This window comes from Typopeltis vanoorti, chromosome 15, assembly GCF_054136105.1.
Source record: "Typopeltis vanoorti isolate ZY-2024b chromosome 15, IOZ_Tvanoo_1.0, whole genome shotgun sequence".
In the NCBI taxonomy this organism is placed as follows: Eukaryota; Metazoa; Arthropoda; class Arachnida; order Uropygi; family Thelyphonidae; genus Typopeltis; species Typopeltis vanoorti.
In genome coordinates this window covers 94,198,878-94,213,691 of record NC_143563.1, presented here as the reverse complement: position 1 = coordinate 94,213,691, position 14,814 = coordinate 94,198,878, and the positions used below count along the sequence as shown (strand labels likewise).

The 14,814-nt window shown below is 35.2% G+C and overlaps 1 protein-coding gene across 8 annotated transcripts in view; it reads right to left on the bottom strand.

The window, feature by feature from the left end:
- Nucleotides 1-14,814, bottom strand: part of LOC150098991 (NGFI-A-binding protein 1-like) — a 685,870-nt gene that overhangs the window by 342,490 nt on the left and 328,566 nt on the right. Inside the window, exon 2 of one of the 8 annotated variants that reach the window (XM_090404620.1) lies at nt 11,315-11,415. The exons of the other annotated variants lie outside the window; for them this stretch is intronic. Within the exon in view, the coding sequence (XP_090260746.1) occupies nt 11,315-11,390 (76 nt within the window). The 5' untranslated portion in view covers nt 11,391-11,415. The remainder of the gene's footprint in view (nt 1-11,314; nt 11,416-14,814) is intronic. 8 annotated transcript variants of the gene reach the window in all.

Here is a 14,814-nt window from a genome sequence, read left to right as displayed (position 1 = left end):
ATGCAGCTATTTTCCCAACAGTGACTTATGGATGCGAGACTTGAAACCTAAAGAAGTCTGATAGAAAAAGGATAGTTGCTTTTGAGATTTAGTATTACAGAAAGCTATGGAGGATATCATATACTGAAAGGCAGACAAATGGATGAGTGCTAGAAAGGATCAATAGAACTTAAAGGCTCCTTCATAATGACAGAAGAAAAAATATTGACTCCTGGAAAAAGAGGTTGAGGTAGACCAGTGTTTCCCAACGTTTTTTGGATCATGCTCCATCTCAACGCCTCAAAAATTTTGATGCACCCCCCCCCCTCCTCTAGCATAATAGTCAGCCAAGTTCTGAAAAAGTATAATATAAATGTGTACTTTAAATAAAAAAAGGAACATAGGTAAAATTGTTTTTAATTTGACTTTCTTCAATGAATATAAATTTTATATTACACTTTGTATATCGTAAAATATAAATCGAACTGAACTCGGGAAAATAAAATCCAAGTTAATGCGATCCTTGAGCTTGATGTCTGCTGCAAGGAGTTTTATTTGAGGTACTAATTTAGTCAATTTCAATCTCAAATCCCCATGTTTTGTGATATCCACACGATTTCTTTTTTTTCAGTAGCAAGTCATTTACAGCACTAAAGCCACATTCAACTAAATATGACGACAGGAAGGGCAACGGTATTTTTTTTTGCAAATCTAGTTAAATTTCGGTATTTTGTTTTTGTCTCGTCAAAAAGCCATGCCATTGTTCCATTTATGTTAAATAAATTTCTAATAGACTCATTTTGATTTTCTGAGAGTTCTTGATACTGTATTTATGTTGACTGCTGTACTAGTGATGTCACTAGTACAGCAGTCAACATAAATTTTTTTCTCGGAAAGTCAGGGTTGCAACATCGACAATGGCAAGTTTTTTAAGTATATCGGTGATGAGGTGACGAATGCCACATCATTTTCTAATTGCCCTCCAAAATATTCAAATTTCCCCCCTGTGGGGGCATATGCCCCACACTGGGAAACACTGAGGTAGACTGTCAATGAGATGGATGGTGTGTTGGGAGTGACTGATCTTAGAGAGCTGAAGCTTCCAGAAAAGCATACAACAGGACCATATGGCAAGTACTAGTGTGGCACATCACTGAGCAACTGAGTGACCATACAACATCTGTTGATGTCTAATGAACAGATGGATGGTTAACATCTTTTCAGCACATCTCATCTACCAATGTATTGATGCTAGTTGACTAGAGTTCCCCAAAATCACTAACCTTGTAATTCCAGATACGTCCTTTTTTTGGCAATAACCTTTTCTTGTTTCACCACTTCCCAAACAACATCTTAGGAAATTATCCAACCACATTTGTCATACATGATTTGAATATCATCTTCCATATGGTAATCAATGTATTTGTATTAAAAAAAAGGGGGAGGATATAACCCAGAAATTTTTGGAATTCCAACACTGTAGCACTTCATACAATTATAGCTGAAAACAATTATTCATCAAAATATAAGCCATTATATTCTATAATCCTGATCCATACAAGCAGTCTTATCCCTCTGAAAAAAAAAATTATGACAAAAAATTTTTGACACTCGAGCTCAATTTTGTCAACAGTAGTGAATCAGTCTCCACACAGGAAGTGAGTCATTCATCATAGCAAATGAAAAATCAAAAAGCACTTTTTGGACTATGTTGTATGGAGAAGATGTCCATCTCCATTTTTATTTCTTTTGCATCTAACTGATATGTGCAATTTTGCAAACTAGCTTTGTGTATGACAGAGTACCTACTTTCAAATGACCGTGCAGTAGCACTTGCACAGAATAGCATGCGGTGGGATATCTGAATTTTAATACAGATATCCTAGAATGTACTTGATTTAGCTGTAAAAAATAGATTGGATACTCTTCAGGAATCAGCTAACAACGGAATATGCTCTCAAAATTCCAGAAGGGCATATCTTCAATCCTAATCTACTCTTAACAACAGAGCAATTTAGGGATGGAATTTCTGCTTCAATCTGGTTGCTCCAATGATTTCTTTGTGTTTGGATTTTATGTCATTGCAGGTTCATCAAATGAAAGTTCATTTGCTAAGATATTCAGCGGTCTGACGAGCAATTTTCTCGGAAATTGATGCAACGATAAGCATACTCTGGTGCCACTTCATACGGATAATTTTAATGCTTTTGTTGATCTTGCCATGGTAGTGAAAATGACATTGAGCAGTTCCCCTTGGAACATGTGAGTTTGATTGGCTTCAGTTTGTTAGGACTGATTAAAAGCAACTTCTGGAACAAGTTCAGTTGTTGAGTGTAGCATCAGTCGAAGCTTTTGAAACCAGTAAAGTGTAGTTTTCTTCAGTCTTGTATTTCCTTTTGCTTAAAAGCCTGCATCATCTATCTCTTAAAACCTGAACTCAAAAATCTTGAATAAAACTATTTAAAGCCACACATTTTAGGCAATAAAAAAAGAAAATACTTGAACAATATAAATAATTCACAAATTATTTTTATCACAAGAATTGGCTGTAATTTGGTACAGAACAGTTATATTTACTATGGTACAAAACCTGAAATGACAGCATAAAGACAAATTCTGAAAACTTTTGGATCATCCTTGTAAAATCTCTAGTTTCCTTTCAATGCAAACACAATTACTATCAAGTCACTATACAGTACCATATACCACACGTTATGCATATGCCTTTTATAAACCAGATATAACAAATATGTAATAAAGACAATTGCATAAAAGATAAAAATCACAACTTGTTTCTTAATTCTATTACAAATTTGTTTGTTTAATGCTGATTTGTATGTAACACTGTTTAGGATACTCCAGCTGAATCAAATTTTGTATTTGCTAATACATTTAACAGTTAATTAAATGTTTTTTTTTTTAAATACATTTTTCTTCACTTTTTTTCTTACAGAGTAATGTCATTCAACATAAGATTCATACTACTTTTCCCAAAATATAAAAGCTACATTAACCAGTGGTTTTGGAGTTTGCTGGTTCTTGAACATGTTTCTGGTCTGGCATAGTGACGGATTATTACTAGAGTATGATGAAAAAGATTATTTGCCAGACTGACAGCAAGAGATTCAATAGTGCACCAAAACTAGCAAGATTCATTACGATGCTTGATGCAATTCACCATGCATGTACTCTAGTTAAACACAAAGCGATCCAGAATTGTTTTTTTTATTCAATCACCACTGATATGTGGAAAGTTTTGAGGGATTTTTGAAGTAGGAGGTCATGCCCCAAAATATGGGCAAATCTTTCAAGGGCATACAGTGTCATTGATGTCCTTGAAGGAGCATCATCATCGTTAATTTCCTGATATATTCCTTCAAAGAATGTATAGGAGGATACTATGACAACAGTAATAATTTAAACGTGATCATGTAATAATATCCTATACATTCTTTGAAGGCATATATCAGAAAATTAATGATGATGCTCCTGCAACATCAGAGTACTTGTCAGCACTCCAGTATTATCGTATGCAACGTTTTGGTCTCTTGAGGCACTTCTGACTGAATCAATCTACCTAGATCTTGGCATTCCCTTGAAGGATAACTGATAATGCATGAAAAAGAGGGGAGGATAAAATTGGGATATAGTTAGTATTTCCCCCCCCCCCCCCAAATGAGATTCTTGCTTATGCAACAGTAATTTCTTCCTTCCACTTTTCAAGATTATTTCTGTTGCCAGACTTGTTAAACAACAAAGTGCATGTCACTGTTTGCACATTTTCTTAATATAAGTAGTAATATCCACAACATTATTAACATCAAGTTTACTCAAAATTCCATACATTTCGCTTTCATAACCAGCTACTCTTTCCTCTTCCTTCCCTATCAATATTCAATGCTAATCCCCAACCCCAACATAAAATACACTGCAAAAAAAAAAATAAAAATACAAGACATTTCTACTATATCCTCAACTGAGGTCACCTGCCATTTGCAGCAACTGAAGTCAGTCTTCCATACACACTCTTTTGTCTACTAGTCATTTAAGTTTATATATAGGAAAAACTGGAGGTTACAGTCCTTAAACTAAGGTAAAGGGAAAACTAAGGTAAAGACTTCCAAAGCACAACAAAATAGATGGAATGAAAGCAGACGTAAGCTCTGTAAGTCTGAAGCTGGTAAGAAAACAGATTTAGCCTAGCAGTTACTCATTGAATTTAATAGCACTTTATATCTACACAACCAATCAAGAACACTAAATAAAACTGAATTTAACTAGTATATGATGTCTATTTCTGAATGCATGCAATGATTTTAGATTTCAGGTCTAAAAACCATTACTATACTCTTACTCACATATATTCATTTGAGCATGCATTAATACAATGAGTAATGCATAAACTGCACGCTTATTGCTCAAATTAAAAAACTGCACTTACAACTTACCACAATTTGATGTCAAGTGTTGTTAACCTATTGATCTGAATATGCTATTATTATTATTATTATGATTTAGGACCTCCATGGAATCATAAGGCTCATCCTAGACAACACAAAGTCTATCATACCGCTCCTTGAACTCATTCATCCTCTCACTATCCTTCATGCAAAGAAGCTCTACTCCTTACCCTCTTGCTCACTACTTCCTTTCTCAACTTCTAGGGATAGCCCCATTGTCCCAGCTCCTTCCCCTTGTTCTACCATACAAAAAAACTCCCCAGCATCAACCCTGTAACTACCTCTCAACAGTCTAAAACTTCAAATCATATCACCTCTCCTATCTACCAAACTTTGCAATCCACATTCCCTCAGTCTATCTTCATAACATTTTATAGCTCTTATATAATTTTTGTTGTCTGCCTCTATACTCTTTCCAATTAATTCATCCCCTTCAAATCCTGGGGATCAAAATCTGAACACAATAGTCCAGGTGTGTAGTCTGATCAGGACTATACAGTGTAATCACAACACTTCTATCTCTGCTGGTCAGCATCCTTCTCAGTATTGCAGCAATCCTCTAGGTCACTTTTACCACCTTTGCAATGCCCCCCCCCATGAACTTTGGGTTTCTATTAATCAATCACCCCAAGATCCCTTACCTTCCCCAATTCCTCCAGCACAGTTCATCCACCAGAGCATGCAGATTCCCATTGATGTATCCCAAACTTCAAGACTTTACATCTAGCTAAATTAAGCTGAGACTCCTATTTATTTGCCCATCTATCCAGCTTAATCAAATTCTCTTTTTGAAGGATAACCATATCTGCATTATCGATAATAACCCTTCTTACCTTCACATCATCTACAAACTTCTGAATATCCTGCTGCAATCCACTGACAATGTCACTGATATAAAGGTTAAACAATACAAGTCCAAGTACTGAGCACCGTGGGACCCCACTTGTAACCTTCTGCTTCCTTGATACCACTTCCTTATACACAACTCCCTAATATCTATCAGACAGCCAATCTCCAAAATCTAATTCACTAACCTGACATCTAAACCCAGCGCTTTAACTTAAATATCAGCTATCATGTAGCATGCTATAAATTCCTTTGTAAAATCCAAAAAAAAAAAAGGCTTTCTCTCATCAATTGCTCGTTACTTTATTATAAAAAGGCAATCTTACCTCCTTGGGCACCTTTCCTATAGCCAGATTTTCAATGAAAAGACAGGTCAACAGAGCTGTCAATTTTTTAGTGTATTCCCTCAGAACCTGTGGCAAAATCCCATCCAGTCCCATTGCTTTATTGATATCCAGAGTACTCAGTACTCAAACACTCTCCTCTTGCACTTCTAAACCTCAAACCTACCCCATCCCTCTAGTATTAAAACCTACTTCTCAAGGATGAAATACCCCAATAAAGTGTTCATTAATAACTCCACTATGTCCTCTGCATCAGTCACTCTACTCCCATCTTTGTCTAACAGTCATTCTTCCACAATCATTCCTCTTCTCACTGACCATATAACAAAAGAATCCCTTAGGATTCCTTGATTCTATATAAAAATGAGATTTAAGAGTGATAAGAAAGCACTATTTTTACTTCTGCTTATTGCTCCATATTTAGTTGGCTACATAGTATACATTAATAAATTTAGTTTAATCCTTTATCCAAGTGTAAGCAAACAAAGTATGCGCCTGAAAATATCTTCAGGACTGGGGTAAGGTCTATAGTCTAACCAAGTGGAAAATAAACTTCCAACATCTTTCTCTAAATCCACAGTAATTCAATAATAAGGTGGTACACCTGCTGGCAACTCCTATAGGTAAATATGACTTCTATTGCTTCTGCCTTAGTATCTCCACGTTTGGGTCTGTCTCCCACTGACAAGACCTCAATAAAGGTTGAAACCGGTCTGGGTAGTGGCCCTTCCCTTAATGCATAGCAGATATATACATGTCAGCAAGGAGATGTGCTTTGCATTATGGGAGATACTGAGACAAGGAGTTATGAGAGCTTGGTCCACCTTTGCTCGGAGTTGCACTACCTTATCCCAATCCTGAAGATATTTTCAGGTGCAAACTTTGTTTGCTTACACTTAGATAAAGGATTAAACTAAATTTATTATAGTCTAACCAAGTGAAAAATAAACTTCCAATAGTATACATTGCTAGATTTTCAGCACTGTTTATAACAATTATTGCAATATTTTTAAATTTTATCCTTTCAATCAGACTATGTTGCAATACACATAAATGAACTATACTGGGGGGGATCATAATCTGCAGCTTACATGCTACATGTAGCTCTGAGAATTTTTGGCTTCTCAGAAACTGTTCAATTCGTTAAATGAAAAGAACTGGAGGATAGCCTATTTCTGTTTTCTATTTTTTTATTGAAAAAATTATTTCAAGTGTTAATCAATAAACATGCATATATCAATTATCAATTTAAATCATAAACATCCCACTGTTTTATTTTGATTATTACAGCCTTTTTCAGAAATGGCTGTCAAAATATCCAATAATAGCTCAAAAACAACAAAAAAAAAAAAACCTCTGAATTATACATGTGCATTGTATAAGTTTATATTCATGAGGTTTTGAGATTTTTTTTTCTTCATTATTATGCATACAGTCCTCATTTAAAAAGGAAGGAAGGAAATTTTGTTACACATCTTAGAGAGGTAAAATATCTTCCCAGTTAACAAACTGTAGTTTGATAACTACAGTTTGGGAATTAAGATTTACTGACACTAAATCTTAATTATCATTTCCCAAAATATACTCTTAAAGCAGTGCACAAATTACTAGTTTGACAGAAGATTTTAACAAATTTTTAATAGATTTTAGCAAATGTTACTCCAGTTTTGGAAAAACTGGGGTAACATTTACTGTCTGCTTTAAGAAAATCTTGGCTTTGTCTTATCAAACATTAACTGCATTAGTCTATCTAGATATTGGCCTTCCTCTGCATCTTTACTCCATTTTTATTTCAAATACCTGTTTTGCTAATCTATCTTCAATGACCATACCACCTTATACTGAACGAGTTTATGTTTTTGAATAGCATCAAGTTATTAGGTGCCTTCTGCAACATAATTGGAAGAACACTGTAATATGTATCCAGTAATGGTTGGAAATGACTGGAGTTCCAATTTCACTATGATGTGAGGAATGGCTTCAACTGCAGGTAAGATAATCTGGTCAGGACCATACTATAAAGGCAGGGTGTGTGCCCCTCCCAGAAAAACTCTGGTTTTTCATCTACAAAGCAGGCAAACTACTCTAAGAACAGACAAAATAGTAGAGAGGGCAAATCAACTTCCTGTGATAAGACTTCATGAGGTGAAAAGAGGACCTCTGTAATGATAATATATGATACTTCTTAGTTGGAAAGATCTGGGTCTGATCCTGTCTAGGATGTGAAGAACACCATTATAAAGAATGTTCACAACTGAAGGTGAATTAGACATCTCATATGAATGTAGAAAGGATTTTCCCCAAAAAATTCCAACAGACAAATATCACATGATTTACAAACAAAATGCATTTCAGCCAATAATATACTGGCTTAATAAGATGGTGCCACATCTGCCCATGTGGCAAGGAGAGCCATATATGGGTGTGTGTAATTATATCAAGTGGCAAGTAAAAATAATAGAGGTTTGTTCTTTTCCAATATCTTCATTTTTGAATATGATTCTGTCATTGGTTAATTCTCAATTTTCTTTACAGCCTCATGTCATTGGAGGATTCTCATATACAAATGTTTTTGGATTTGTGAAAACAGTAATAAAATTCTTGCTACTTCTTAAATAGTCAAAAACAGCTGATCATTTCATAACAAGAAATACCATGCCATATTATAAACCTCTTCCCTTCCCCCTCCTCAAATAAATACATCACTACTCAATGGTAAATAGTATATTCAATGAACTGGATTATTTAGGTGCATGTCTATGTTAGATTATATATCAAAATAATACCTAAAAAAAGTATATAAAAGATAAATCAAAATCATTATTATAAATCATAAATTGTAACAGTTTCACATTATATCAAGAATGGGAAACTTTGTAGCATATGAAAAAGCAACATAACATAATAAAAAAAACTTCAAATAAATGTAAAGTGGAATATTTATGTATAATTCTAAATTGAAAAAAACTCATATATACAGAACTTTTTTTTTTTTCCAGAAAATTCTCTATTTACACTTATAGTTGTCAGTATAAATATCTTCTTATGAGAAATATGCAATATATATATATATATATATATATATATTCATGAATCTCAAATAAGGAATTTTAAAGTAAATTGAAAAGCAGTTTTTTTTTTTTTTTTTTTTTTTAATATAGATCTATAATGTGGCTACACTGGAAATCAAATTGCATGCACATTAAAAATAACTGGCTCGACCAAATATTAATACTTGGTGTTTCTGGTGATTAACAAAATGAATATAAATTTAAAAAACATGCTACATAATTTAATTTGCCTTTCGAAGACTGGCTATCTGATAGGTACAAGCAAGTTGTGTATGGGGGAGCAATATCCCAGAAGAGAGAAGTCACTAGTGGTGTGCCTCAGGGGTTTGTTTTAGGGACATTGCTGTTTAACCTGTATGTTAATGATATTGGCAAAGATTTGGATGCAAATATTCAATTGTTTGCAGATGATGCAAGGTTGGGACAAACTATGAAGAGTAGAGAAGATGTGGCCTCACAAGAAGACTTGAATAGATTGAGTGAATGGGTACAGAAATGGGGATTCCTGTACCCATTCACTAAATTGCAAAATGTAGGGTTTTAAAATTTGGGAAACAAAGATGGGATGTAGAATCTACTCTTGGTAGGGATATATTGTTAGAGGTGGAGGAAATAAGAGATGTTGGGGGTGATAGTGGATAAGGATCTAAAATTTAGAGGACACATTGACCAAATTGTGAGGACAACACAAAGAATTCTGGGAATGATGCAGAGGACACTGACTTGTAGAAATAAGGAAATTTTTGTTCCATTGTATTAGGCTCTGATTAGGCTACACAGACTACTGTGCACAGATTTAGTCACCTGGATTTCAAAAGGATGAAAAGATATCAGAAAGGGTCCAGAAGTAACTAACTAAGACAGTTTCTGATCTCTGGAATGTTGAATATGAGGAAAGGCTGAGAAGATGCAATTTACAGTCTAGTGGATAAGAGGAAGAGGGATGATATGATAGAGACCTACAAGTTAGTAAGGGGTTGTTATAAGATCAATGTTGAAGAGGTTTAACAGAAAACAGTGGGAGATTAAGGGAGAACCAGGTCATCCCAGGAAGCTGTATAAGGAGGATGTGAGCAGGGGAGTGAGAAGCATGTTTTTTTCATGCAGAGTTGTGAATGATTGGAATGCCTTGCCTGAGAAGGTGGTGTCTGCAGAGAATTTGAGTGTGTTTAAGGTGCAGTATGATGAGCTGTGTGTATGACAAGAGGATCCCCTAGATGAATTTGACTCAATGGGGTCTTAAGATATTAATAATTTAGTCAAAATCAAGTCATTTCTGTATATGTTGAATATAAGTATGACATCTATATTGTTCAATCACCCACTGTTTGCTTGAGAAGGCATCTTTTGTTTGGCATCATTCAAGGTCAAATTTTCTAGAACATGTTGTGCAGCATAAGGATTTACATCATCACTTATGTAGCAGGTTTATGCAACACTATCCAATGAGATAGTTTCATTTATATGCAACAATTGCACTACTATGAAGAGTGAGATCAGGCAGATGTACCTCACTCCAAGGCCCATGTATGATTTTTTATGTCCACAGATTTAGAATTTGCTTCCTATTAACTACTATTGTGCATTTAACATTACAATTAATTATTCATTTGTAACACAAAAGAAAAGCTTATGTTGTTGCACAACCAAACTCACACAGACTGTATAAATTTGATTGCCATGTGAACCATCAAAATCTGTTGCTTTTTCTCATTTCATAAGTGGCAACTTGTTTGTTCTGTTCAGTGGCGCACTCAGGATTTAATCTTGAGAGGGGGACCGAGCTGAGTAGACGATTTGAGAATACACACTCGCATTGCATATGACCTATGACTGAGCATCTGCAGTGATCGCCAATACATGATACCCGTGATCTCCTCTGGCCCAGCTAAGACAAACGAAGTATTGCTCTGTCCACTTGAGCACTGCTTCGTTTGCCTTGCGTTCACAGCAGCAGTGATTCCCGAGAGCTATAGGGTATTCCCACTTATGTGACTGCTAATTCATAAGTAGAAATAGAAGACATGACATGACAAGATAAATAAAAAAATTAATTTTAGTTAGGAAAAGATTTTCAAAAAAAATTTTCTAGTGTTTTCTTTCTTTTTTCTTTTGGAGGGGAGCCAAGGCCTCTTGGCCCTCTCCCTGGGTGCACCACTGGTTCTGTTTGTGTGTGGTGAAGTGACATTAAAAATTGCAAAACAAGCATTCATTCTTCTAACGAAGAAAGCATACATGATGATTTTTGTATGTGAAGTAGGAGAGTGAGAGAGAGAGAAACCTGGGTTCCTCATACTGCTGTAAGTGTGCATGGTTTTTAAGAAGATAGTTCAAGGGTACACATTTGTCCATGCTAATTATCTCAGTTGCATGAAGATGAGCTTAAAATCATTCAAGTGATATCCCATTCAGGCACAAGATCAGTACCTTGATATGTTGCCATTTCCTTAACTATAAAACAGTTGTTGGTGAAGTAAATTCTATTCTATCAATGATTCTTTAAGTGCAGCAGAGTGGTGAAAACTGGATCCATATTTTCAGCTGTCATTTATGACAGCACTTCATTGCAATACAAAGTAGAGCTGAACTGTCCCGTGAGAGATCCAAATCTTACCAAAACAAGTTGAAATCTTATGCATCCTAGCAAATCCATCTAGACTGCAGGAATGGAACCTCCTTGAAAAGAGCATGAAGATCACTTCATTTCAAAAGCATCTGCAAAATTTAAAATTATTTTGCTATAAGTAGTGGCTATGTTTTGCAATGATAACAGATTAATGGAAATGCTAGAAAGAAAACAAGAACCTGATGAATGCCATTTATTATTTTTTTTTTTTTTCAAAGATGCATCCTAGCAAATCCAAGCATATACACACCGCTAATAAACATCCCTCTATTCCTATATGAATGCCATCAAACCATTTCTTAAATACATTAACTATAATGAATACAGGTAGAACATCTGTTATAATCTTAAAGTGATTAGATAGCACTCTTAATTGGTTCACAAAATGTTTTTTTTTTTTTTCTGCAAGTGGTAGGGTCAAATAATGTCATCATAAGACTGAAAATGGCCATCCTGACTGAGTTTAATGCTAGAAGAGGACATTTTACATTCTCTTCTTGTGAAGAGGGGGAAAAACATTCTCTTGCCATTGTTCCGCATTAAACTAATTCATTTTGATAAAAAATTTTCATTAAGGCTTTATTAAGAATGGCAATGGTTTCTGGTATTTTATTATTACATGAGAACCTCCATGAAATCCAAAGACACTATTCACCCACTCTCCAAGTAAAACATCCAGTCCTCGCAGCTTTGCCCACTACACACTCAATTTCCAGGAATGAACACTTGTTCTGTTCCCTCTAGCTAGGCATTGAAATATTTCCTCACATAAATCCTATAAAATCCTTTTAGTAACTTAATGTTTCTACCATATGCCCTCTTTTCTGGCCATCAACCCTGCTAACAAGACCTGAGCAAAGTAATTCAGACGTGGCTGTATCAAGGCCTTTTATTAAAGAGGAATGTTAACTTCCTTATCTCTGCTTGTTAGTGTGCTCTTCAATAAGCAAGTAATCTATGAGCTACTTTGGTGACTTTTATAATATGACCCCCCAGAACTTCAACTCTTTAATCCACAAATTCCTATCTTCATCAATTTCCTGGGAGTACAGTTCCATAAATGTGGTACAAAAATTGTAATCTTTTCATCCCAAAATACAAAACTTGACACTTTTCCACATTGAACTGGCAGCCATTATTTTTTGCCCATACTATAGTCTATTTAAAATCATTCTGCATTTTCTACATTGCCTTGATTAACTATTGCAGTGCCCAATTTTGAATCATCAGCAAACAACTGAATATATATCCTGTCAAATCATTCATATCTATATCAACTGTGTATGAATTAGGTCCAAGCATAGCACTTTATGACTCACTGCTAGTCATTTCTACTCTACTTTCACCTGGATTCTGCTCCTGCACAGACTGCTTTGCTTTTTGTCCATCAGCCACCCTCAATATCCATATCACCAGTTTCACATCCATTCTCATTTGTTCCAGTTTGCATGAGTGTTTGATAAGATACTACAAGGAACTGTTATGCAATTGTTATGTAATTGGAATTCTGTTGCATAAATTATTAAGGCATAAAGCCAGTTTGCTCCCCCCCCCAAAACACACATGCACTCATTTTAAGGCCAAGTTTCCCCAAGATTAAGCGATGCAGAAATTAAAAGAAGGCATTTTTATTTCATTTTTATTGGCATATTAATTCCTACAGTTATAAGGACAGTTCTATCAGTAACATCTTAAATCTAAAAAAAAAAAAAAAAAAAAGGCAGCATGGAAGGCTTTAAATTTTATTTTATTTATTTTATTTTTTTATCTGCTAAAAATGAATGACAATTATAGACATATTCTAGAAGACAATGCTACAAGCATACAAAGCTATGAGTTGTAAGGTCATTAAAGAACTACTTTTTGCATTCAAATCTGGATTTCTTTCTACCTAACTCGGGTGCTCTTAATGATGAACATGGCAAACAATTTCATCAATGTTTCTTGTACAGCACAATGGTACTGAGACAAATGGAACTCCAACATGCTTCCTGATTTTTATTGGTTCTTAATCAAAACAACCAGCAATGTCAGATATAAGCAGACTTTTTAAAATGTAAATATAAAATGTAATTTTATTTAATAAATTATATAAAATATAATTTTAAAAGGTAAATATTAAAATGTAAATAAATTTGTATGAGGGGAGGGTCTGAAAAGTTCTGATAAACACCTAGAACAAAAATGATATTAAAGTAACTGATATAATGATATTAAATGATATTAAAGTAACTGATGAATATTAAAGTAACTGATCTGTTGTGGGTGCTACGACCATGAATGAGTTCAAGGCAAGATATGATAGATACTGTGTGAATGTTGAATAGTTGTTGCAGACATGATGTTAGGGCCTCCCTCGATGAGTCTGTCGACTCCTTGGAGTTTCCCGGAACAATAATAATAATAACCACAAGAAAGAACATCTCAAAACCCTTCCATGTTTTATCAAATTGTAATAATTTTATAAAAAGACATGTCAGAGGTTTGAAGAAATTCAAAGATACACAGGATTGGGCTATCATTAAGTTTTTTGTGCTGCAAGAAAACTTCGAAACCGAGATTCACCAAACTTTGTGCAAGACTTTAGGGTTTAGGGAGACTGTGCCCCAGCATATCCAACAGTTGCCAGATAGGTGGCCAGCTTTAAAACTGGGCACCCTGAAACAACAGATGCCCCCCCCCCCAGGTCAGGAAGACCTTCCACAGTGATCACACCTGAAAACATCAATGCAGTGTATGCCATGATCCTGGATGATAGACAAATACCAGCCAAAAATATTGCAAAGACTCTGGGGATATCCAGGCAACGAGTTGGGGACATTATCCACCAACATCTGGACATGCAGAAGCTCTCAGCGAAGTGGGTCCCCAAATGTTTGAATGTCGACCAAAAGAGAAAACATGTGCTGCTATCTCAAGGGATTTTGGTTCATTTTGAGAAATCAGGTGCAAATTTTTTGGCTCCTATTGTGACTGTCAATGAAACATGGTTTCATCACTATAACCCAGAGACCAAACAACAGTCAATGGATTGAAGACACAAAAGTTCTCCATAGCCAAAGAAGTTCTGAACCCAAAAGTCAGCAGGGAAAGTTCTTGCCATTGTCTTGATATATGGATGGTGTAATCCTTACCAAGTACCTCAAAAAAACAGTGAAGCTGTTAACAGCAGCAGTTTATTCAACAGCTCTGAAGGAGGTACTGAAGGAAAAACAGAATGGGAAATTGAGCAGAGGCATGTTGCTTTTGCAGGACAATGCACCTGCTCACACTGCTCATGAAACTCAGACAATATACAACTTGGGCTTCCAATGTCTGCCTCACCCATCCTATTTGCAGACTACTAGCCCCATCTGACTATTTCCTATTCCCAAATTTAAAGAAACACTTTTACCACAGAAAGAAACAAAATTTACCACAGATGATGAAGTCATATCTGCAGCTGAGGACTGGTATGTGCAACAAAGGGAAGGACTTTTATCTCAGAG